The sequence below is a fragment of the Vulpes lagopus genome, chromosome 3 (genome assembly GCF_018345385.1).
Source record: "Vulpes lagopus strain Blue_001 chromosome 3, ASM1834538v1, whole genome shotgun sequence".
Classification (NCBI taxonomy): Eukaryota; Metazoa; Chordata; class Mammalia; order Carnivora; family Canidae; genus Vulpes; species Vulpes lagopus.
The window spans coordinates 50,856,657-50,882,478 of NC_054826.1; the positions used below are offsets into that span (position 1 = coordinate 50,856,657).

A 25,822-nucleotide genomic window follows, 5' to 3' on the forward strand; every position below is an offset into this window, starting at 1 on the left:
CTCGCTAAGCCCAGCTTCATCAGCACAACTGCCAGTCAACATAGACTGCAGAACAATAATTAAGTTCCTTGTTGTATACTCCTGAGGTTTTGTGGTTGTGCTGTGACATTACTGTAGCAACAGATAACTGATACATTCTGCATCTGCTATCCCTCTCTTGCAGCCTGATTCTGCAGGCAAGCTAGGCAGTCCTTCCTCCAAGCTCTCTAGCACTTAGCTATACAGCCGACATTATACTGTTGCAGCTTTTACATTGAATTGTAATCATTTCTTGTAATTACTTGTTTACATGTATATCTCCTTGCCAAACAGCTCGCGAGGGAGTGACTTTTTTAATCTTTTTGCGACAAACAGTTGGCACAGGGTATGGTAGGTAAAGAACAAAAAGTGGTTCAACATTCATAGGAATTCTGAGGATAAAGAGTGTCACCAGAAAGCTGTTGGTGAAACCTAGACTGAGTGCCCAAATGACTGACCAGTTTGAATATCTTTACTTATGTATGGGGTCCATTTGTTTTTCCTTCTCTGTGAATTGTATATTCATGATTTTTGTATGTCTTATATTCATGATTTTTGTATGTCTTTCCATTGGGTTATTTCGTCTTCCTAGTTTGTAAATGGTTTTTTGTAGTATTTTCTGGAGAGGCATTCTTTGCCATATCCATGCATTGAAAATATTTCCTCCCAGTCCGTGAACTTTTCATTTTTCTTTACTACCATCAGTGAGTATAATTTTTGAGTTTTAATGAGGTCTAACTTTTCAATCTTTCCTTTATATTTTGTACTTTGTGTTTATTTAAGAATGCCTCCTTATGTAACAAAACATGAGAGACACCTAACTCTGGGAAATGAACAAGAGGTACTGGTGGGGGGGTTGGGGTGACTGGGTGATGGGCACTGAGGGGGGCACTTGGTGGGATGAGCACTGGGTGTTATGCTGTATGTTGGCAAATTGAACTCCAATAAAAAAATAAAAATAAAAAATTAAAAAAAAAAAAAAGAATGCCTCCTTATCCCAGGGTCATAAATATACCCTCCAACAGAGTCTGTTAAAAACTTGGGAGTTTTGTTTTTCACACTTCAGTCTTTAATCCATCCAGAGCTGTTTTGTATGATATAAGGTAGGGATTCAGTTGCCCCAGCATTACTTAGTGAATATTTATCCTTGCCCCGTCACTTGGGATGCCAGCTCAGAGCACATTTCTGATTCTGGGTCCATGTCAGGTATCTCTATGTGGCTGCACTAAGCTCTTTGTTCATGCCTGCACAAACTCACTACCTCCCTGTGTTTGTAGGATGCGTCACCTTAACCTTGCTCTTTTTCTTCAAAATTGTTTTGGCTATTTCTGGTTCTTTATTTTTCCGTATAACACTTTAAAGTCATCTTATCAAGTTGTACCCTTATCACGTTGTACACACTCATACACGCTAGATTTGTTAGAATTTTGTTTGGAGTTGATTTGTTTTTATAGGTTATTTGGGGAAGAATTTATGACTTTACAAATGGAATCTTCTCCATGAGCATGATGTTTTTCACCACACAGTAGATTTCACCTGCCCGCAGGATACCCGCAGAACGCAGCAGTTCTCACCACCCTACCAGGCCGGTCCAGCCCCCATCCCATTATATCCTGGTTAACCAGAGTAGCCTCCGTCCTGGCCTCCTTGGGCCTCCACATGGCCTCCCCAGGAGCCTGTTCTGCACCCCGGAGTCGGAGCCATAAATCAGTTGGGGGCACTCGCACGGCCTACAGTCGTCTCGTGGCCCCACGGGGCCAAGCTGCACACTTCGGGAAACACGGGTCTAAACGCACGAGTGAGCGAGCGAGTGAGCGGCTGCGGGCGGTCTGCAAGGGCCCGGCAACAAAGAAACGTGGAGCAGGGCGCAGCGCCGTCGGGGAAGCCGCGGCCCGCGGGGCTGCGGGGAGCGCGGGGCGGGGCGGGGGCGGGGCGGGGCGGGGCCGGGGAGCCAGCGGCCGCGGCGCGGGCACGGGGGCGCGCTCCGAGGGCGCGCGGGGCCGGGCGGGGCGCAGAGCGCGGCGACTCGGGGGCGGGCCCGGGGCTCCACGCGGCCGCCGCGCTCCGCACGGGGGCGCGCTCCGAGGGCGCGCGCGGGGCCGCTCCGGCGGGAGGAGCCTTCCGGCGGCGGCGGGGAGCGGCGGGGAGCGGCGGGAGCGGCGGGAGCGGCGGGAGCGGTGAGTCGCGGGCGCCGGGCCGCGTGGCGAGCGCGCGGGGAGCCCGCGGAGGGGCGGGGGGGGCCGGGGCACGCGCGCCCGCGGGGACCCCGTGCCGGCGGCCCTGGGGCGGGGGCGGGGCCCCCGCATCCCGCGGACCCCTGGTCGCCCGCGCCTGGCAGCCCCCGCCTGCAGCAGCCCGGCCTGCGGCGGAGGGCCCCCGAGCGCGGCCGGTGCAGCGCGCCCTGCCCGGGCCGGGAGGGGGCTCGTGCCCCCGCCGCGCCCCGCCCGCCCCGCCGCCGCGTGACCGCGGTCCCCGCCGTGAGGGCCCAAAATGGCTGCCGCGGGGACCGGCCCCGCGCTACGGGCGCGAGTGACCGCGGCGACCGGCGCTGCCGCCCCCCGGCCCCCGCCTTCCGGGCCCGCGGCCGCCGCGCCTGGTGGGAGAGCCCCCGGCCCCGCCCCGGAACTCGCAACTTTGTGGGAGAGAGAGGGGAGCCCGCGGTCCCAGACGAGCCCGCGCCCCCTCGACCTTGCCCACGGGGCACAGGCCTCAGCCTTCCAGAAGGACCGCGGTGGCAGCGACTGAGGTCCCTTTACCTTTGCATCCTCCCAGCCCTGAGGCTCTGGTTCAACCTCCATCATCCTGATGCAAAAGGTCACACGGCCGGCGTCTGTAGAGCAAGGCCAGGTCTCAGCTTCAGCGCCACTTGCTCAAAGATGCTTTTCTTTGTGCCTCCTGTGGGCTCCTGAGACTATCCCTGTGATGTTCCTTTATTAGCGTTTCTCATCAGTTGAAGAACTAACTGTGTCCTTGCTCCTTTTATTATCGTCCTGTGATCGGGGCCTGCGTTTGTCTTGCTCACTTACCTGTCCCTGCGTCCAGCAGTTGCCTGTACCAGGTAGGCCCTCGGTGAATATTTGTCGAGTGCTTGAATGAAAAAGGCTACTTCTGAGTGACTTCAGAGCTCAGGAGGCACTTAGCCACCTCAGGGACAACTGCCTTCTGGACCCCCACTGCATTTTGTTTGTACTTTTCCCAAACTCATCATCTCTCTTCTGCCTTGCCCTCTAGATTCTGACTTGGGCACCTCTTGATTTTCTCTTTCATTCTCCTACCCCCAGGTAGGACAGTTTTCAGTATCATGCCAGCTTCCAGGTATTATAATAGGTGGAAAGTGGGTATGCAGGTAAATAAAGAGGCTTTGCCGCACTTACGCTGCCAGACTCAGACTTGACGTACAAGATATTTGAGAGAGGAACTCCTTGGGAGGATGGGTGGAGACTATCAAGAAGTCCTGGGACCTTAAGCAGGTTCCTTTCTCCCCTTAGGACTGCAAGTGTCTGGCTTGCAAAAATGACAGTTTGGAAGGAAAGGTCTATCAGTTCCTATCTAGCCTAACCCTGTGTATAATTGCTCAAAGTATGCATTCAAGTATCAGATTGAGTGTGCAGGTTTTAAGCCCCATGGGTCCTCAGGAAAGGGACAGTATCCATGGTTGTAGGTGTCAAAGAGGAGTCTGTGTAGCAGCAGAGGTTGGCTGTATTTCATGATCAGTCAGATATTAGGATCCTCTGAATACCCTGTAGAAATTTTAGGAAATCTCATACAGATGGGTATAGAGAGGTGCCAACTGGGAAGAAGCATCCCTCTCCTTCCTTACTTCCTGGGGAGAACGCTTACAGGACAGCCAGAGCAGCAGTGACCTTAAAAGCATGTCTATCATCCAACGTTTTTGCTGTCCAGTACCTTAGAATAAAATAGGGCATCTATGTCCATCCTCCTGTGCAAACAGTGATCAGATATATTTAGTTGGAATATAATCATGGGTGCAACTGACCTTTGGTGTGAGGTTAAAGGTAAGAAATCAGTAGCAAGAAGTCATTAAAAAAAAAGGCTGACTTATTTAGAACGTGAAAAATTGTTAAGTTAAAATAAGTATCAAACCTATACTTAATTATACAAAGTTCAAAGTTATGTTTAGTTAACTATTTGTCAGATGTTTTCAGAGACAGTATATGTAATTTGATTTGAGTCTTTTTTTTTTTTTAAACATTTTTTTAAATCATTATTTATTTATGATAGTCACAGAGAGAGAGAGAGAGGCAGAGACACAGGCAGAGGGAGAAGCAGGCTCCATGCACCGGGAGCCCGACGTGGGATTCGATCCCGGGTCTCCAGGATCGCGCCCTGGGCCAAAGGCAGGCGCCAAACCGCTGCGCCACCCAGGGATCCCGAGTCTTTATTTTTTTTAAAGATTTTATTTATTTGTTCATGAGAGACACAGAGAGAGAGGCAGAGACACAGCAGAGGGAGAAGCAGGCTCCCTCTGCGGGGAACCCAATGTGGGACTCGAACCTAGAACCCCAGGGTCACGCCCTGAACCAAAGGCAGATGCTCAACCCTTAAGCCACCAGGTGTCCATGATTTGACTATTTAAAGTGGGTGGTAAAACACTCAACTGAATAATCCAAAATACTACAGTCTGGCAGTATTTTAACATTTTTATAAGCCGATGCCACCATCTCAAGTAAAAACCAATAGAATTAAAAAAAAAAAAAAAGATTAGAACATCATTCATCCTAAGGAATTCACCCAAGCCCAAAATTGATCTTGTGGACTGGAATACAGCCGATGATTGCATTGTCATTAGGATGTCTTCAAACCAATCCAAGAGTGGGATCTACATTGTGGAATGGGAGATAGGGGGTGAGGAGGATGCTGGCAGGGAGACAGGTAGAAGGCAATAATTCTCCATGTCTTCTTGATTCTAGAAAAGCCCCCTGGAATAGAGGAGAGTATGTGCCACAAAGCCATTGATAAGTGGAAACTTGCTTTGCAGGAGTCTAGTTCTTTGCCTAGGATTCAACTTTCTGGTCTAGAGTTTGATCTCCTGTGTGGCCACGCCCATGAGAAAGGAATGCTGTGTGTGGACAACCAGCCCAAAGCCAAACAAATTAATAAATGTGGCATTTACTAATGCTCCTTGAGTTAGGATAATTGCCCTTGATAGCCACATCACCTCTGGCCTCCTATGGGTCAGAAGCATGGCAGAAAGTCAGGCAGAAGGACCACTTCCTGGCTCTGCCATCTTGGATGTGATGCTTGATTTTTCTGAGCAGCTCTACAAAACAAGAGATGTTTTCTTGGAGGACTGAAATGAGGATTTGGCATATAATAATGCCAGGAAAACCTAGTGTCTGGCACATAATGGGCACTCAGTCATGTCCCCCAGATAGCGACTTTGGCAGGGTGTTTCACACCTGCCTGGCTCTAACTAAACAAACCAGGGCAACCAGACTTTCTTTCAAACCTCTTTCAAAGTTGTTTTAATCACCAGCAAGATTCCAGTTTAATAATTTAATTTCCATTGTTAATCTTTAGCCAGGGTTAAAGGTCTTTATTACTAAGACCCTGATGAAAAGCACATTCTGTGCTAATATTCCCTGCAAAAGTTTGGGAGAATTTTTTTCCAGTTTAAGCATTTACTCGGCATGTAGCTAAAAGTTGGAGAATAAAGTTTATCTTGGTGAAAAGTTATTTTTGTTAGACATATCATCTTCTTCAGGCAGCCAGGCGCCAGTCCATTTCTACCCCAACCACATCACCACCACTGCCACCAGTGACTGTATTTATGGGCGGGACTTTAGCCAGTGAGGACAAGAGCTTCCACTTATGGGCAAGTGGCTTCTTAGAAATGTTCCCTACCTTTGGTTAGCATTTTACAATTAATAAAGGTTTAAAAGTTGTCTTGTACACCTCAGCTTACTAATCTTACTCACTCTGTGAGCCAACTCTCTCCTCCATTTTATTAGACAAAAATTTTGAGGCTCAGAGATGTGAAGTGACTCACATGGTGACATGCCTAGAAAGGAAGTGACAGAGCCAGGACTCCAGTCCACACTGCATTTGATCCAGTCCAGTTCTGATTCCATATGCCATCAGGGTAGGTGCTCACAGGACCAGGCAGCTCCTCTCAACAGGAACCTGCCAGAAAGAACAGGTCCAGCAACCAGCATTAATGTCCAGGGAGTCATTTAAATATCCATACTGGCCCTGCAAGAGAGTAAGCATCTTCCCTCAACTGGCAGGGTATTTGGTCATTATTTATTTATTTATTTTATGCAGTTCTCTCCAGCATAATTTCCCCAAACTTACCTGATTATAGGATACCCCTGGTGTACTTCTTAAAAATCTAATTCCTAGGCCACCATAGATCTCCTGAATCGGAATCTCTAGGGAAATACTTTCCTGGTCACAGCTACCTCTCCAGGGAGCAGAGTTCTGGAGCTAGACAACTAAGGTTCACATTCAGGCATCCCTTACTTACTTCAGTAAGTTAGCTACCCACCCTTGGAAACTGAACTATTACGAGGGTTAGATGAGATAAATATATAAGGGAAGGTCTTAGAATAAATGGTTATTAAATTAGTGGTTATTACTAAGTAGTATCCTAATTTTGGTGATAAAGATACAGAAACTTGGAGCTGTAGGCCAATATGTACAAGGTTATAGAGTCATTGTGTGGAGCTGGGATGTGAACTTGGATCTGTTGTCTCCATAAACACAGTCACCTGACCAGTATACACCGCTTCTCTCAGTCCCTCCATCCAGGAATCCCCAGTTACAGGACAGTTAGGAAGGTACAGCTTGGAGCCAGGAATTCAAGCTCAGCTAACCAATCATCCAATGAACTTATCTGGAAATGAAACTGATCCCCATTTCCTAATTCATGTAGACTCCACAAGCCATGAAGCTTGTATATGTGGTGGGAGGTGGTCCTGGGCCTAGGAACCAGGGTGGCCTTCACCCTTGCATAGCTGTGCACTGACTGTGTGACATCTAACCTACAAGGAAGGCAGAAATGCCCTCCCAGAATTGTTCATAAAGATCGTGATGTAGTTTAAATAATGACTTGGGTAAATATGGAGTTCATTAACATTGACAGTAGGCCTGTAATAAGTGATATATTAGTGTATTACGAGTAGAAGATCTTTATCATGCCACTCGTTGTTTTAAAAGCTCAAAAAGTCAGAGCACCTGGGTGGCACAGCTGGTTGAGCAGCCAACTCTTGTTTTTAGCTCAGGTCATGATCTCAGGGTCATGAGATCGAGCCCTGTATTGGGCTCTACACTCAGTGAGGAGTCTGCTTAGGACTACCCTCTCCCTCTACCCCTCACCCTACATGTATGCTATGTCTCTCAAAATAAATCTTAAAAAGCTTATAAACTCTATGACTTAGTTATTGTGGATTTCAGAGCAGGCTTACTGCTATTTTTTTGAAAAGTATTTTTGAAAACTGTGTATGGATTTGGATACCAGAGACATTCTGCAAGATTAGTGATCTGATAACTCAGTTGAAAACTTTATCAACAGAGTTGGATGATGTCCATACACAATGAGCTTTATGTGTGAAGCATGTCTACAAGTTTTTTTGGGGGAAATACAGATTGTATTTATTAAAATATGTTTGTTTTTCAACTTATTGTTTACTGTGTGTTGGGTCTTTCCAAACCCAGGATCAAGCCAGTGTTGGGTACAAGAGAGGTCTTCAGTGAATATTGAATGTATAAAGTAATTTTGTTTATGAATGAATGAATAAAAAGACTTGGAGAAATTTATTTTGATGAGGCTCCATGAGATTGTATTTATACAAAACTTTAGCCACAAAAAAAAACAAAAAAAAAACAAACAAAAAAAACAAAAACTTTAGCCAAAAGATTGAATTTTAAGTTATTTTCTTCCTAAAAGATTATTTCTGTCCTCTTCCGGGGGTTAAGGAATCAACATACATAATATGTAAAATAATCTCTTCAGAAATGACTTTTTAATTTTTTAATTTTTATTTTTTTAAAGATTTTACTTATTCCTTTGACAGAGAGAGACAGTGCACAAGTAGGGCGAGGGGCAGAGGGAGAGGGAGAAGCAGACTTCCTCTTGAACAGGGAGCCCAATGCCAGGCTCTGAGGCTCCATCCTGGGACCCTGGGACCATGACCTGAGCCAAAGGCAGACACCCAACCAACTGAACCACTGAGGCACCCTGAAATGATTCCTTTTTTTTTTTTTTTTAAAGATTTATTTATTTATTTATTCATGATAGACACACAGAGAGAGAGAGAGAGAGGCAGAGACACAGGCAGAGGGAGAAGCAGGCTCCATGTTGGGAGCCCGACGCGGGACTCGATCCCGGGACTCCAGGATCGTGCTCTGGGCCAAAGGCAGGTGCCAAACCGCTGAGCCACCCAGGGATCCCTGAAATGATTCATTTAAATGCAGTCTAAATCTCTAATAGTTAATGGTCCCAGATAGCTACATCCTGAGTTCATTGTAAGTGATTTTGTCTTTAAACAATAAGGCCTTGGCTTTCTTCTGATAGCAAAGTATTGTTAGTCAACCACAGAAAACTTTATTAAATCTCACATTTTTTCTGCAAAAAATATTTTAATACCTTTAAAATATAAATTTTTCTTTAAAATTACTCACGGACAAGATTCTTTTTTAAAGGACACCTCGGTGGCTCAGCAGTTGAGCATCTGCTCAGAGCACTTGGCTCAGGGCATGATCCCAGAGTCCCGAGATCGAGTCCCACATCAGGCTTCCTGCCTGGAGCCTGCTTCTCCCTCTGCCTATGTCTCTGCCTCTCTCCCTCTCTCTCACTCTCTGTGTCTCTCATGAATAAATAAATAAAACCTTAAAAAAAAAAGATTCTTTTTTAAAAATTTGACTTAAATTCAATTAATTAACATATAATGTATTATTGGTTTCAGAGGTAGAAGTCAGTGATTCATCCGTCTTATGTAATACCCAGTGCTCATTACATCATGTGCCAGCACGGAGCCTAACGAGAGGCTCCATCTCACAACCCTGAGATCATGACCTGAGCCGAAATCAAGAGCTGGATGCTTAACTGACTGAGTCACTCGGGCACTGCTCTGAAGCTTTCTTTTGAACCATTTTGGCTTCTTGGTCATTCCTCCTGTCCCCAATATCATCATAAAGTCATACAACGTAATGACTTCGTCCAATGTTCTCTGCAGAAATTCCTAGTTGATAAGTACCTGTTATAAAACTGCCAGAACCATGTGCTCAGCTGTGTTTGAGAACAACTTTATAGAGGTGTCTGATCTTTGACCAAGTTCAATGTGGGCGGGTTGAGGGAACAAGCCCAGGAACCAGAAACCTCTAGAAGGCTGCGCACTTTATGGATGAACCAGACTGCGAGGAAACCAAGGTTCCTTCCCCTTCCTCCCCTGGGGACTTGGCTTCCCTCCCACAGAGGTGCCCGAGGTGGCCTTGGCACCCCCAACCCTCTGACCCAAAAGCTGCTCAGTACCCAGTACACTGCCCACCAGCCAATGGGCACCTAGGACATGGTGGTTTGACCAAGCAGTCAGACCCTGCCACTGCCCAGCCAGCAGATGGAAAGGGCATGCCCAGGGACCCCACCACCACCACCATGTGGTGGTAAAGGCCATGCAGGCACATTCGCCCTGGAGGTGGCTGCAGAGTCAGGGGAGCCTCAGTCCTCTCCCTTAGCACCTTAACTCAGTGCAGAGAGCTGCTGTTTGGTCTCCAATCAGAGCACCCAGGCCTGGGGGTGGACAGGAGGGAGATGAGTGCCCCAGAACTGTGGCAGGACCATTCCTGGCCCCACTATTTCATGTGGAATAGAAAATGGACCATTAAAAAGAAAAAAGTAAAGTAGGACTCCTGATTCTAGAAATGAGTTGATTTATTTAGAGTTGTGAAAGTGAAATGTGCTTGAAGGTTCATGCATGAAAAGGCTGTCTAATTGAAACATGGGAGTCACAGTTAATAATTAAAATTTTACGTGGTTTGAGATCAGCTGCCTTTGTAAGAATGTTACTATCACATTCCTGACTAGGCTTTATGTTTTTGAAATTTGTAGGAGCAGAGACCGGTTCTTGAGGCTGGTTGGTATTTCTTATGCCAGTATATAGTGCTATCTGAAATCCTTTCTAAGTAAGAAAAATGGTGCTGTATTTGTTTTCTATTGCTGCTATAACAACCACACAGTTAATAGTTGGAAACAGCATGTTACAGTTCTGGAGGTCAGAGGTCTGAAATGAGTCTGGGTTACTTCTGGAGGCTCTTTGCCTTTTCCAGCTTCTGGAGGCCGCCCACATTGCTTGGCTCACCGCCCTACATCACCCCAATCTCTGCTTGTCTCATCTGTTCTTCATACTCTACCCCTCCTGCTCTTCTCTTGTAGGAGCTCTTGTGATTACATGAGGCCCACCTGAACAAGCCAGGCTCATTTCCCAGTCTCAAGATCCTTAACTTACACACCAGCAAAGTCCTTTTGCCACAGAAGGTAACATATCCATGGTCTGTGGGGGTAGGATGTGCACGTCTTGGGGAAGAGGCATTATTCTGCCTACCACAAGTCCACACAAGGCCCATCGCTTTTAGTGTGGGGCTTTCATGGGCTCGGCCAGGAGTCCGAAGATCAGCCTCCTTCCTGTCTTGCTGGATAGACAAGGGTTAGTGTGAGTAGCATCTCAGATTCCTCCTTTCCTCTTCCATAAAATGCGTGTAGTATTCATAGAACACAGTGTCGTGAGAGCTGAGGTGGAATCTTCTGCGGTGGGCGCAGAGTAGGGGCTCACACTCCAGGCGGGCATCCAGCCCAGTTCCTTGCCTGCACGAGAAACTCCAAACGTGTCGAGGTTCCTTTCCCCATCTCTCTCCTTTTTCTTTGTTAAACAAAGACTAAGGCTGCGGCCCCCACAGCCTTCTTGTTCACACGTTCTAGAGTCACCACTGGGTCCTTGTAGTTGTAGGACTTCGCAGTGTCAGTAGAAACCTTTGCATGTAAAGGACTTAAAAGGAGGGCCTCAAAGATACCAGTTCTGTGCAGGCATTAGTTGGTATACTTCGAGGGGAAAAATAGCTAAAAGAGAGTGGTAGAGAGGGTGAGCTGACAGACCAGTGCCCAGGAATGCCTGCTTTGGGTCCTCCAGCTTTACTTCTGCCACCAGCACCAGTCATACAACCTGGTCAAGTTATTTGCCCCTCTGGACCTCTGATTCCTCATCTATATGGTGCAGTTAAAAATGGTGTGTCTTATAAAAGATCTTATCTAGCTCTTATGCAGTTAGGACGTCTTTATTTTATAGAGTAACCATGTTTTAAACCTAGCTCATGTTTGTGCCAACTTGACCGAAATGTTGCTATTTCACAAATTGGAAGTGGTTTGTGAGTAAGAACCAGAATTCTGTGAAAGCAGTGTGTTAATTTGGGGGATTATGTATGTTATGTATAAAGGACAAATAGGATTATACCTGAAGACAGATTACTTGGTACTCAGTTTTATGAGAATAATCCATATCAGATATCCATCCGCTGGGGAACACGGTGATTGCTCAGGCCTGAGGGACAGCATAGGCAGCTCAGAGAAACACAGGGAAGGAGACTGCTCAGACTGCATGTACAGCCACAGCTTGGTGCCCAGATTGCTTGAGGGCCGGGCCGAGCGCTGGCAAATCACATGCCTGGCCTTGTGCTTGACCTACTGAATCAGAATTTCCAGACAGGAGATAGTAATTGTCTTTGCAGGAATAAACAGTTCCCCAGGAGGGACACTTAATGTGTGTGTGCAGTCTCTCCCTACTTGATACCACCATGGCTCAGAATTTTTAGAATTTGCCAAGATGACTGTCTCTGCAGTGTTCCCCAACCTCTAGAGGGGATCGTATTCTCCTTTCTTTATGATTGTTTCCTTCTTGGCATTGTATCCTTCTCTCTTCACAATCCCAAAGTAGAAGTAACCACCTACCAAGGTGTTCTTCCTTTTGGCCAGTTGGACTACGGAGAGGCTGTCTTACAGGACACTGCACTCTCCTTGCTTTCTCTCCTGCTGGTCCCTCTTAGTCAGCCTCCTTTGCCATAACCCCACCTGCTGAATCCCCTCCATTTCCTGGGGTGCACTGAGGTATCTCAGCAGGGCCCCAGGTCTCTGCAGACAAGTCTGAAAACTACTGCTCTCCTGGATGTGAATTGGAGTTTTTGTTTTGCTTTTTGTACATTTTGGAAATAACACATGTGATGTATTCTAATTCAAAATTTAGACATTTCTCACACAGTGGCACAGCTCTTTGATGTACATTTTATTTCTTGTATCCCCAGACTTAATGCCCATGATTTGATGTGTTCTAATGTGAAATGTAGACATTTCTCTTCCCACAGCTAAGTCAGCCAAAACCCAGCAGGAATAAACCTATAGTTTAACAAAGTCACACTCGTTGGCTTCTTGCATTGAGGGAGACCACACAACAGAGGAACAGAGTGCTCACCAACATGGGAGGAGATAGATCTGTTAGAGCATCTTGGAGAATAGTGGACTTTTGGTGAAGTTTAATGAAGCTTTGATTGACTTAAACCAGGACTGGGTTTTAAGGTCTAGACTGTGAAGTGGCCCCACTGCCCTGTTTCCTTGGAAATTACCAAGTTAAGAAAAACAGGGAAAGTCATGTCCAGAAACTCTGTAATCTGAAACTCCACATCTAAGCTAGAAATCCAGGTTCCTTTTCTTTGTAAGAGTGGGACATTTCATTCTTTCTATTTTGGTTTCAAATAGCAAAGTTTCTAACAGTTTGTGATTACAGAAGATAAAATGTCTTGATGAGATAAGAGAGCAGGAGTCACTCAGAGAAGGATGGTGTTATGACACTTGATAGCCATGACCTTGGGAGAAATATGGTGTCCCATTAACTTTGCACCTGGCTTTATCTGTGCTTGTTATTCCAGCTGGCTTTCTGAGTAGCAGGGCTGATTGTTACTTTCTCAGTCTCACTGACCAGCTATTTCACATGCTGGATTCTTTGCTTCTGTTTTCCTAATGTGCTTGATTTAGATCCAGTGGGCTGTGATATGTATTAATTTGAGATTTTGATCAAGAGGACAAGTATGCCTAGCATTCTGGCACCTGGCATCTTAACGTACCTAAGAACTTATGAAGTACAAAAATATAACTTTATGAAAAATGACCTGGAAAAGAAAGCTTCTATTCAAACTAGTATTAGAAATATAGGGAAAGGAAACAAATAAAAAAGCCGTGGTTTGAAGTCTGCATGGTAGGGATGCCTGGGTGGCTCAGCGCTTGAGCATCTGCCTTTGACCCAGGGTGTGATTCCCAGCATTCAGAATCAAGTCCCATTTGCAGGCTTGCAGGGAGCCTGCTTCTCCCTCTGCCTGTGTCTCTGCCTCTCTCTCTCTCTCTCTCTGTGTCTCTCATGAATAAATAGATAAAATATTTTTTTAAAAAAACCTTTTGAAGCCTGCATGGTGATTCGATCCTTCAGTCTGCTAATGTCACACAGAGAGATCTAGTCTGAGGAGATCACCAGCTTTGAGGATAAAGATCAGAGACAAAAAGAAACAGTCAACAAAACTAAAAGACAACCTACAGAATGGGAAGAGATATTTGCAAATGACTTATCAGATAAAGGACTAGTATCCAAGATTTATAAAGAACTTATTAAACTCAACAGCAAAGAAACAAACAATCCAATCATGAAATGGACAAAAGACATGAACAGAAATCTCACAGAGGAAGACATAGACATGGCCAACAAGCACATGAGAAAATGCTCCGCATCACTGGCCATCAGGGAAATACACATCAAAACCACAATGAGATACCACCTCACACCAGTGAGAATGGGGAAAATTAATAAGACAGGAAACAACAAATGTTGGAGAGGATGTGGAGAAAGGGGAAGCCTCTTGCCCTGTTGGTGGGAATGTGAACTGGTGCAGCCACTCTGGAAAACTGTGTGGAGGTTCCTCAAAGAGTTAAAAATAGACTTGCCCTACAATCCAGCAATTGCACTGCTGGGGATTTACCCCAAAGATGCAGATGCAGTGAAACGCCAGGACACCTGCACCCGATGTTAATAGCAGCAATGTCCACAATAGCCAAACTGTGGAAGGAGACTCGGTGTCCATCGACAGATGAATGGATAAAGAAGATGTGGTCTATGTATACAATGGAATATTACTCAGCCATTAGAAACAACAAATACCCACCATTTGCTTTGACATGGATGGAACTGGAGGGTATTATGCTGAGTGAAATAAGTCAGTTGGAGAAGGACAAACATTATATGGTCTTATTCATTTGGGGAATATAAAAAATAGTGAAAGGGAATAAAGGGGAAAGGAGAAAAAATGAGTAGGAAATATCAGAAAGGGAGACAGAACATGAGAGACTCCTAACTCTGGGAAATGAACAAGGGGTGGTAGAAAGGGAGGTGGGTGGGGGATGGGGGTGTCTGGGTGATGGGCACTGAGGGGGGCACTTGATGGGATGAGCACTGGGTGTTATGCTATATGTTGGCAAATTGAGCTCCAATAAAATAAAAAATAAAAAGATCAGAGACAAGGCTACAACATTATTTATTATGGTGAAAAGCTGAAAATAATTTAAAAATTAAAGGTGTTGTATATACCCAAAATGAATATTTAGCACTGTGGGGAATGCTCCTTAGGTAAGCGCCTCTCCCCAAATATCAGGAACTTGAAATAGAGAGTATGCTATCAACTTTATTTTTTTATTTCTATGATATGAATAAAAAAATGTCTGCAAGGAATTGCCAAAACATTAAGGATGGTCATCTCAGTGTGGTTAAATTAGCAAAGATTTGTTTCTTTATTCTGTTTTTTAAAATTTGTGTATTTGTGGAGAAAGAGCACAAGCAGGTAGAGCAGCAGGCAGAGGGAGAGGAGAAGCAGGCTCCAGCTGAGCAGGGACCCCTCCCCCCCCCCCCCCCCCCCCCCCGCCCCAATGTGAGGTTCTGTCCCAGGACCCTGGGATCATTACCTGAGCCAGAGAGCAGACGCTTAACCAACTGACCAACTGAGACACCCAGGCGCCCCATTCTGTATTTCCTACAACAAACTTATATTATTCAGAACACTACCATAAGCATGCATTACAGTAATACGCTGCAGTTCTAAAAATAAGTATATCGCTTAGAGAAAGAAATCAGTTACTTTTGGGAAAACAGTAGTGGTTCTTAGCCATGAAATAGGTATTCTATGAGGGAAATGATATGCTACAGTGTGACTTGTATTCACGGGCTTGTCTAAATGTGTTTTACCCACTATGTTCCTGTTAGATTGAGGAATATAACTTTGCATTTTTTTTTAAAGATTTTATTTATTTATTCATGAGAGACACAGAGAGAGAGGCAGGCTCCATGCAGGGAGCCCGATGTGGGACTTGATCCCGGGACTCCAGGACCATGCCCTGGGCCAAAGGCAGGCATTAAACCGCTGAGCCATCCAGGGATCCCCCAACTTTGCATTTTTGATTGGTGGTTTTTTATGCTGAACAGGGCTGACTGAATCTCAGTCTTTTTCCAATTGTAAAATTTTTAGCATATAATCCTTTTTTGCATAATTAGTCACTTCTATCAGTAGAAATCACAAATTTAGTAGACTAGAATGAAGCAGTAGTTTTGGCTCTGGTTGTTGCACCCAGAAAAGGGGTTGCAAACTTCAGACCTTGTTACTACTAATGTTATTTTTAACTTTTTCTATTTCTGTTTTTTCTAGAGTATTTCTGGGCTTCCAAATGTTAAGGAATGATGAAATACTGTGTATTTATAAAGAGAAATATGTGGGAAATTATTGAAATTTGGTTAGGATCAGTTGGGATTTATTGACAAAGTAAACTTTGGATTTAGATTGTCTTTCTGCCATTCATAGCAAAGTTATTTTTGTAAAAAGGAACTTATATAAATCTTTACCAGGAAATTAATGTGACTATAAACTTTCTAAAATGTATGGCAGCATTGTAAGTCTTAACTAGACTTGTCTTTTTGACCCTCTAGAGTCCAGGACGATGTCTGGAGAACTTCCACCAAACATTAACATCAAGGAACCTCGATGGGATCAAAGCACTTTTGTTGGACGAGCCAATCATTTCTTCACTGTAACGGATCCCAGGAATATTCTGTTAACCAACGAACAACTAGAGAATGCAAGAAAAATAGTCCATGATTACAGGTAACATTTATGATTATGCTTTCTGATTAATACAGGAATAGGTCACCATGTTCGCCTGTTGTCTTTAAACCTTCACTTAGTGATTTTACAACTTTTTTTTTTTGCAATGGAATCCTTTTTACCAGAAAAAGAGGAAATAGGAAGACATGTTCTATCCCCTGAGGCTGAGCCTTAATGCAGAGATCTGGGGTTCACAGTAACCTGAAAGTAAGATAGCTGTCCTTCCAACTCCTAGGTACCAATCTTGAGGTCCCCTTTCCCAACACTCTGCCTCCTATTCTCCAGTACGTCCCTGCATCTATAGCACCCCCCTGTGTATCTCTCTGATGGAGATCACATCATGCAGAAAGCAAGTTGTCAAGAATTAGAGAAAGTTGGTTGCTTGGAGATAAAACCTCAGTGAATAAACCTCACAGGTAGGAGCTCAGATGGAAAGATGCTGGTGGCAGGTTTGTAGGTTTGGGCTGCAGTTTGTCAATTCAAAGAGCCAGTCATGAAGTCAGAGAAGAGAGATGCTCTGATAAGGCAGAGTCACAACCGTCTAAAAGACCACATAAGAAATATTTCAGGCTTTGTGGGCCACAAAGGGTTTCTGTTCACTGTTTTTCTTATTTTATTTTTTTAACATCCTTTTAAAAAATTAAAAGCTACTTTTGGCTAGTGAGGCAGACAGGCCACGACAGTAGTTTACACACTCCTGCTCTAAGGGAGAGTCAGTCAGAAGCTGGGAATTAGAACAGTGGATGCTACACACCTGAACATGCCGTGAGCAGGGCACACAAGGTGGGTATTTGATGGACACATGGGTGGTTAGGGAAGGACCCAAGGGCAGTCTGTAAAGTTTGTTGCCAAACACTGAGACTGGCCCAATCTTAGCACACGCCAGTGCATCAAGAGAGAATAGCCAGACAACAGAACACCTCGGAACCTCGTGTGAGAATACTGAAGAACAAGGCAGAACACAAGCAGAAGCACATGTCAGGAGTTCAGGAAAGCAGATGCTCTGTGAATCTGGAAGAAAAGCCATAAAAAGGAGAGGTGGAGAGGAAAAAAGCTAGAGTCGTTGAAAAGATGACATACAAACATTGCAGAGAAACTGTCGCTGTAAGAGCAAGAGGAGGGAGCAGTGCTAGAGGTGGAGCTGGGCGCTAGAGACAGACAACAGTGGCTACATCACTGCACATTTTCTAAAACTCATTAAATCATACACTTAAGATGGGTGACTTTTGTTGCATTTAAATTATTCCTCAATAAAATTGATTTAATTTTTCAAAAAAGGCGATGCTTCCCAATTCATTTGCAACACTGATCCTGTAAATGACAGAAGCACACTAAAAGAATACAGTGGCCCATCTTGCAAATAATGTAAAAATCCAAAATAAAATACTAGCATGTTAAATCTGTTTCGTTAAATTATGAACAAGTCGGATTTGTTCCAGGAATACAAAGGTTATTTATTTTAGGACATCTATTAATGTAATTACACATCAAAGCAGGAAAGCATCTTGATAGATGCCTGAAAGAAGGTAAAATTATCCATGTTTTTCTCAGAAAATAATCAGCGAGGAATAATGTACGGTATTTCTTACATATGATGAAGAATACACATCCCACATTAGCAGCCAGCATCACACTGAATAATGAAACAGTAGGGCTGAACTTTCCAGACAGTTCTGCAGAAAAGCAATCCTGTGGAATATTCCCCCCCCCTCCATACCAGAAAAGAGAGAGAGAAAGAAAGACAGAAAGAAAGGCAGAAGGACAAATAGAAAAAGAAAGAAAAGAAAAGAAAAAGAGGCTTCCAGAGTCAAATTTCGAAAGATTTATATCCCATCTTTTTTTTTTCCCTTAAATTTTTATTTTTAAGTAATCTCCACACCCAACACAGGGCTGGAACTTAACAACCCCGAGATCAGGAGTTGCATGCCTCACTGAGCCAGCCAGACGCCCCTACATCCCTTTCTTCAGGATGTCACATCCTGTTGACTTTTGAAGGATTCCAGGAAGTATTAAAGTAAAGAAAGCTGCCAGTCTGTTTCCCAAACTTGAACATGGGACTGTTTTCTTTCCTTTAACACCTAATAACATCTAAGAGAATACACTCCTAAAAATCTTGTATTACAAGACATTCTCTTAAAGTCAGGAGCAAGTCAGAATGCCTCCATCTTCACTATTGTATAACATTGTTCTGGAAGCCCTAATCAGTTCAGTAAGGCATAAAGAAATAAGGGCACCTGGCCGACTTACCGGTGGGGTCCTAAATTTGAGCCGCACATTGGGTATAGAGATTGCTTAAATAGGAGGGAAAGGAGATCTTACAAACAAGAGACAATCTCTTTTTTTCCTCTCTCTTTTTTTTCGCAAATGATGGTATTCTCACCAATCAACTAAAAAAACCAGTAGAACAAATAAGAGAATACAAGTGGGCTATACAGTTTCTTATACAACAGCAATAATCAGACAATATTTTTCAGATTTCATTCATGAGATTAAAAATATATATATACCTATATATAAAATATCTGGGAATACACTTACCCGGAAGTGTGAAGCAGTTCCAAGACTGCTGGGGGTGGGGAGGGGTCATTAAAAGAAGCCTTTGGTAACTGGAGAAACATGCAGTAAGTCTGGATAGAAAGTCTTAATACAGTAGAGGTGTCAGCTCTCTCCAAATCAATACAGTTTCAGTCCAAATACAATTGTGCTCACCTGTAAAATTGACAGAAGAATTCTGAGCATTGTCCAGAAAATTAATGAGTATAACTCAGGCACTTTTGAAAGAGGAAAGGAGTCTTCCTGGCGGGAGAGACTACTATTCTACTGGGCACAGAATGGACTGTCAGAGGGTGGGCACGGGCCCCACAAGGTGAAAATAGTGGAAATTATAGAAAGCCCCAAAACCAAGCCCAGCATTCAGAGAATCTCAACTGATGATGACTATAGCATTTAAATCTTGGGTGTTAGGATGGCAGAGCAGCTAATGGGAAAGGCAAGTTAAGCAAGTTTCACATGTTCATATCTTCACATAAATTCCAAATAAATTAAGAACTTCAGAGACAATTAAAAAAAAAAACAACTGGTGGGTAGCTCTGGTGGCGCAGTGGTTTAGCGCCGCCTGCAGCCCGGGGTGTGATCCTGGAGACCCTGGATCGAGTCCCACGTTGGGCTTCCTGCATGGAGCGTGCTTCTCCCTCTGCCCATGTCTCTGCCTCTCTCTCGCTCTCTCTGAAGCGATAAATAAATAAATCTTAAAAAAAAAAAAAACTGGTAACAAAAGTGCAAGACATAGAGGTGAATATTTGTATAACCCTGAAGCAGGTCGAAACTTTCTAGGTAGAGACTTTATTTGTTCCTACCTGACTACATAAGATAAAAATGTTCAGGGGAGCAGATTACACAGCTAACAAGATTACCCACAGTGAGTCAAGTTCACATGTGAGCCGCTTAAACAGTGAGGATGCTGCCGCCGCTGACGATCAACAGACATACTCGAGTACAGAAAAAGGACAAAAGGCGTATTCACAGCCTCAGTATTTTACACTTTTGTCTCAGCCAGTGTACTCATTTCTTCCTGATTAACCTTGGATGTGAGGCAAGATTTATTAATAAGGAGATTGACTTCCTCATCCTTTACAAACGGAAAAGATTAGAAGCAATTAAAGTGTCCACCAATAGGGATTGGGATAATCTACTATCTTATAATCGTACCGTGGGAACTGGAGCATTTAAAAGGATGATGTGTTACTTTTAAACTATTACTTCCACAAAGACCCTGATTCCAAATAAGGTCACAGTCTGAGGTTCTGGGTAGATATGAATTTGGGGGGATACTGTTCAACCCAGTATAGATGATATAGAAGAAGATCTGAAGAAACAGAAAAGTGTTTAAAAAATACTATTCATTTTAAAAAGGTCATAAAGCGATGGTATGGGGTTTATAGAGATCCTAAGTGGCTTATACAGATCCTGCAAGACAGTGGCAGTGTCTTCACAAAACAGTATAAGTACAAATGAGTAGTCAAAGGCTTGAATGGTTTTAATTGCACTAAGAGTGTCTATATTTTCTAAATTTTTAGCAATGAACATGTGTTTCTTTGATAACAAGATAAAATAATGAGCCTTTCTAATTAGGATTTCAAACTATAGGTATAAAAATGAATTCATGTTCTTAATTGCCTAACACAATTATCTATCTAATTGGTTGAAAATATTACAAGGTTTGCAAAGTTCAAAAAATGTTTTTAAATATATCATTTAAAACAATATTTCAAAGTTGAATACTTCAAGATACAAGATAAGTTTTGTTTTTCAAAATTACAAAATTTGAGATACATGGGTTTGAAATGTTTTGTGTTACTATCTTTTGTGTTACTAAAATTTCACTGCAGGCATAGTTGTTTTAGGTAAGGGTAAACTTAAAAACTTTCTAGCTATACGTCTCTAGAGCACTGGTGAGATATTTGAAATGAATGGTTCTCTTGCTATTTCTTATTTCCCTAGGCAAGGAATTATTCCTCCAGGTCTTACAGAAAATGAATTATGGAGAGCAAAGTACATCTATGATTCAGCTTTTCATCCCGACACAGGTGAAAAGATGATTTTGATAGGAAGAATGTCGGCTCAGGTTCCAATGAACATGACCATCACAGGTTGTATGATGACATTTTATAGGTAAGTTATTAAGTGTAATAACAGCAATTCATTTTATAGTACAGAAGCTTAAAGTACATTTGTATATGTAAATAGTTTTATTGAAATGAATGTCATTTCACATTGAGTTCCATTTTATATAAATGTCACAACTCTAGGGTTTTTTTTTAAACTTTTCCCTGTGCTAAATGAATAGTATTCTCTTTGTTATTCAAAAGGAGACTGAATTTTTCCCTAACTCTTACATCCAAAAGAAAATGAGATGGAGAAAGAAAATTAAAAAGTCGCTAAGCAAATTCTCTTTTTAATCCATTCATAAGATACAAATATAAGTGTAGGTGTGGCCATAGACAGACATTTAGGCTTGCATGTGCCATTAGGAGGGATCAGGGCTACTTCACCTACAGATGCCTTGTTTTTTCCCCAAGAGAAGGCACCTGATATTTGTTGAGTGCCTACTGTATGCCAGGCTCTCTACAGAGTTAAGATCAAATTTAAGGAAGGTAACTTGATCCTCACTGTTAACCTTTTGAGGTTAGTGTTAACCCTCTCTAAAGAAGGATACTGAGAATCAGAGGATGGACACCTGCCCCACCACACAGGTCCAAAGCCTTCGACGCAGAACGCAGGGTCTTTGACCTAGCGTACTCCCTCGTCAGTCCATCTCCTCTGTGGTTACTGGTGTTCACATTTTCTGTCCTGCACAGCGGCTAGATAGATCACAGGCGATGACCAGTATGTGATGGATCACTCTGTTTTAGGACCACCCCGGCGGTGCTGTTTTGGCAGTGGATCAACCAGTCCTTCAATGCCGTGGTCAATTACACCAACAGAAGTGGAGACGCTCCCCTCACTGTAAAGTAAGACTGGACCAGTTAATGGTTCTCTGTTCCTCAGGGTGCATTTGGTTCAGTGGTATATAAGCTGTTGATTTGTTCAGAATATCATGGGGCATATTGTACAGTAATGTTTCTTCTCCTCCCTTCTTATCAAGATGATTGTTCTCAGCCTGCCTTCTCAGACATAACTCATGCTGTTAGGCAGATTTGTCTCCCACATCCTCAGGCTCCCCCTGCAGAACACATTTCTGGGAGTTCAGGACCCGCCTGTGGCAAATGATAAGCTGTGTCCTCATCTACCCTGAGCCTGTGGCCAGATAACAGCATCAAAAGTAGCAGCGTCCATAGTGTAATTTCTGCAGAAACCAAGGAGATTTGTCTTTACATAAGCCAAGTATAGAGCCAAACAGAAGGTGAATAAGTTTAAAATGTTACCTCCTGTAAAAAACTGTTTGAACAGGCTTAAGTGATTAGTGAACCAAAACTTTTAGCTCAATTTGGAGAATACTTCAAAAGTGTTTTTTTTATTTGTCACCTTTAAATGGCTTTGGACAGTCCATTGTCTTCCCTTGTCACCATATGAAACAAAGGCTATGGAAATCTGCCATTGGCAGTGTTTATCAAACCTTCATTTCTTGCAACCCCTTGAATTAAAACTTATTTTATTTATATATTTTTCTTATACAGCATACAAGGGGGCGGGGTGTGGACAGAGGGAGAAGGTTAGACAATCTTAAGTAGGCTCCGTGCCCAGCAGGGAGCCCAGCATGGGGTTCGATCTTACAGCACTGAGGTCATGACCTGAGCCGAAACCAAAAGTTTTAAGATTTTATTTATTTATTTATGAGAGACACCGAGAGAAAGACAGAGACACAGGCAGAGGAAGAAGCAGATTCCCCTCAGGGAGCCCATTGAGGGACTCGATCCTAGGACTCCAGAATCTCAACCTGAGCCAAAGGCAGATGCTCAACCGCTGAGCCACCCAGGTGCCCCAAGAGTCAGACACTTAACTGACTGAGCCACCCAGGTGCCCCTAAAAGTTACTTTAAAATAGAAGGGAAGAGCAGTGCCTAACTGCCTGTTGAAGATGGGACTTTTAGTACTTCTATACCATAACTTATAATTTTAAGAACAGCATTGTACTTTTACTTCCAGTATGTATATTTATAATTTTGAGAAGTACTTTTTATTTAAGCAGATGCTGCCCACACTTAGGCCAAGATGCTTTTTCCTGCTCGCTCACAGCCCCCTCTGTCCGCCCCCAGGACCTGTTCCCTAGGGCCGCTTGCCGTAGGTGGTGGTGGGCTTGTCTGCAAAAAATGCCACTCTTCCAGGGTCTGCTTGCTTCCCTACTATATGTGTCTGTTTGTGAAGTGATCATGAGTGTTGTTTTGTGGGATCTTCCTTCATAATCATGCTCTTTCACTTTCCCCCTCATTTCTTCCAAAAAATGTCAAACCCGGGTTTCTTGACATGCAACTTGTTTTTCACACACTGCTCTTTCTTTTCAGTGAATTGGGAACAGCTTATGTTTCCGCGACAACTGGTGCCGTAGCAACAGCTCTAGGCCTCAATGCATTAACCAAGGTACTTGGATTTTTATTTCCCTAGTAAGACTTCTTAATTTGTCCTCACCTGCCTGGCTCCAAGTCTCTCGATTATTTCCCAAAATAGTTCAAGTCCTGGGACTTTCTTATTACCATCATTGTCTTCACCTATGTATCTCAACTGGGCCTTCCAATGAACTGGGGAAGGGCTGTCACTGGCGACGTCTGCCAAGCCCCTGCTCCATCCTTGGTACTGGGTCACACATGCTCAGTGTTCCCTGACCCTAACTGCCCACTAGAGGCTGTGTGCCAATGAGTGTGCCAGCACCCGCACCTCTGGAGAAGAGCAGATGCCAGCACCTGAACTCAAGACCCTAGTCCATTAGGCAGGCCAATCTGGCCAGTGTCTCGGAAGTGTGCCTTATCCCAGTTGCCCATACTGGAAATAGACAAACGCCACCAGGAAACAAATTTTCAAAGTACTCCTGGCCTGAGCTTCCGTATAAAGAAGACTGTTTTTAGCAGATTTCAAGAAGAAATAAGTATTTTGCATTTGGTCATACGGGCAAAAGTAAGATAATGCTTTTGGGATTTTTCTTTCTGCAGCATGTCTCACCTCTCATAGGACGGTTTGTTCCCTTCGCTGCAGTAGCTGCTGCTAATTGCATTAATATCCCCTTAATGAGGCAAAGGTAAGGGTCATATGTAGTCTTAGAAAAGACTGGTGCTTGACAAGAGAGCGTTGTAATAAGTTTTGTTGAAACTTTTAACAATTTGTTTTAATTTTTATAGATGGAATTATATGGGACCTGGGGTTGCTTCAGAGTAATGTGTCATGGGCACAGGGATGGGTCCATTTGTGAAACAAGCTTAGCCATCAGTTGCTAATTATTGAAGTAGGCTGATGAGTGTAGGGAGGGTGGTTAGAAGACTCTCCCTGCTTCTGTGTAATAAAAAGTTTAAAACATATATCTCAAACTAACATGTAGCTGTTCTAGAGCTAGGCAAAGAAGGTCTATATACAGAAAGTTTATTTCCTAAAATAGGTTCTCCCCTTCCTACCCTAGAACTGTCCTATTGGGTTTAAAGTAATATTAATCCATATTTTTGGAAGTATTCTATAGAACTGGCAAAAATTAAATGAGAAGAAAGAATAAGAAAAAGCATAATGAAAAACAGGGTAGCAATAGGAGCTATAATTTTAGTGTTAGTAACTAGAATTAAATATCTAGTAGTGCCATATATTAGTGATTCCTATGTCAGGATAGTTAGTTTACTTAATAATATATTTATCTCTCATTTGGAAAGTTGTTCAGATTTGCACATGAGCATAAAAATTAGCCTTATCTTTAAGTTAGCATATCCACCCTTTAAGTTATATTGTTACTAAAAAGGTGTAACACCTTTTAAAAAATAAATAAATAAATTTTTTAAAAGTAACATTTTTTTTAAATGGAGTTTACTAGTGTTATTTTACTTTTTTTTTTAAGATTTTATTTATTTATTTATTTATTTATTTATTTATTTATTAGAATGCACGTGCAGGGAAAGGGGCAGAGTGAGAGGGAGAGAATCTCAAGCAGACTCCTTGCTGAGTGGAGCCTGACACCAGGCTTGATCCCACAAACCCTGAAATCATGACCTGAACTAAAATCAAGAGTTGGATGCTCAACCGACTGAGCCACCCAGGTGCCCTGTGTTATTTTACTTTTATGCCTATCACATAAGGATTAGACTTGTTCATGGTATTAAAAATAGACCTATTAGGGCAGCCCCAGTGGCTCAGTGGTTTAGCGCCGCCTTTAGTCAAGGGCCTGATCCTGGAGACCCGGGATCAAGTCCCGCGTCGGGCTCCCTCTTCTCCCTCTGCCTGTGTCTCTGCCTCTCTCTCTCTATCTCTCATGAATAAATAAATAAAATCTTTAAAAAAAATAGACCTATTAGTGCTAAAAATGACACTTGAGTGGGTATTAGGATTAAGTAAGGACTTGATCTTCCATGACCCAGTGCTCTTTCCAACCGTTTCATGAAGGCATCTGTGAACTTCTTTGCATGTGTTTTACTCGGCAGGGAACTCAAAATTGGCATTCCTGTCACAGATGAGAACGGGAACCGCTTGGGCGAGTCGGCCAATGCTGCAAAACAAGCCATCACACAAGTAGTCATCTCCAGGATTCTCATGGCAGCCCCGGGCATGGGTTAGTAACTCTTTGTCAGCGAGCCCTGGCTGTAGTCTGAGGGGCAGGAAGCCACAAAACAGTTTAAGCGGGGGAGTGGTGTAATTCGTAGGCTTTAGCTGCCTGACATTGGGTGCTGTGTCAGGAGCAGAGTGAAGAGGGCCAGTCGTGATGGTTGGAGACTGGCCAGGAACCTGGCTCACTAGAGCAGGCGAGTGATAGAGCTGGTGTGGATCAGGGTAGTGACAGTACGGGTCAGGAGAACCTGAAGGCAAAGACTTGGATTTTTGTAAATTGTAAGAAACTTCTAAAAGTTCTTGAATCAGAATAATTTTTACTGAAGATTTATTTGTATTGATGAGAAACTCTTAGAATACAAACCAAGTTGGGTTGGTTA

General features: G+C 43.4%; 1 protein-coding gene across 6 annotated transcripts in view; it reads left to right on the plus strand.

Annotated features, from left to right (window-relative positions):
* Positions 1 to 2,131: 2,131 nt before the first annotated feature.
* Positions 2,132 to 25,822, plus strand: part of SFXN1 (sideroflexin 1) — a 39,149-nt gene continuing 15,458 nt past the window's right edge. For 2 of the 6 annotated variants that reach the window (XM_041748986.1, XM_041748987.1), the window contains exons 1-7: positions 2,785 to 3,076; positions 16,038 to 16,212; positions 20,713 to 20,883; positions 21,624 to 21,722; positions 23,213 to 23,288; positions 23,855 to 23,940; positions 25,319 to 25,446. In XM_041748986.1, the coding sequence (XP_041604920.1) occupies positions 16,049 to 16,212; positions 20,713 to 20,883; positions 21,624 to 21,722; positions 23,213 to 23,288; positions 23,855 to 23,940; positions 25,319 to 25,446 (724 nt within the window). In that variant the 5' untranslated portion in view covers positions 2,785 to 3,076; positions 16,038 to 16,048. Of the gene's footprint in view, positions 2,196 to 2,629; positions 3,077 to 10,411; positions 10,514 to 16,037; positions 16,213 to 20,712; positions 20,884 to 21,623; positions 21,723 to 23,212; positions 23,289 to 23,854; positions 23,941 to 25,318; positions 25,447 to 25,822 lie in introns of those variants that run through there. The other 4 variants (XM_041748984.1, XM_041748985.1, XM_041748983.1 and 1 more) reach the window with 4 other exon arrangements.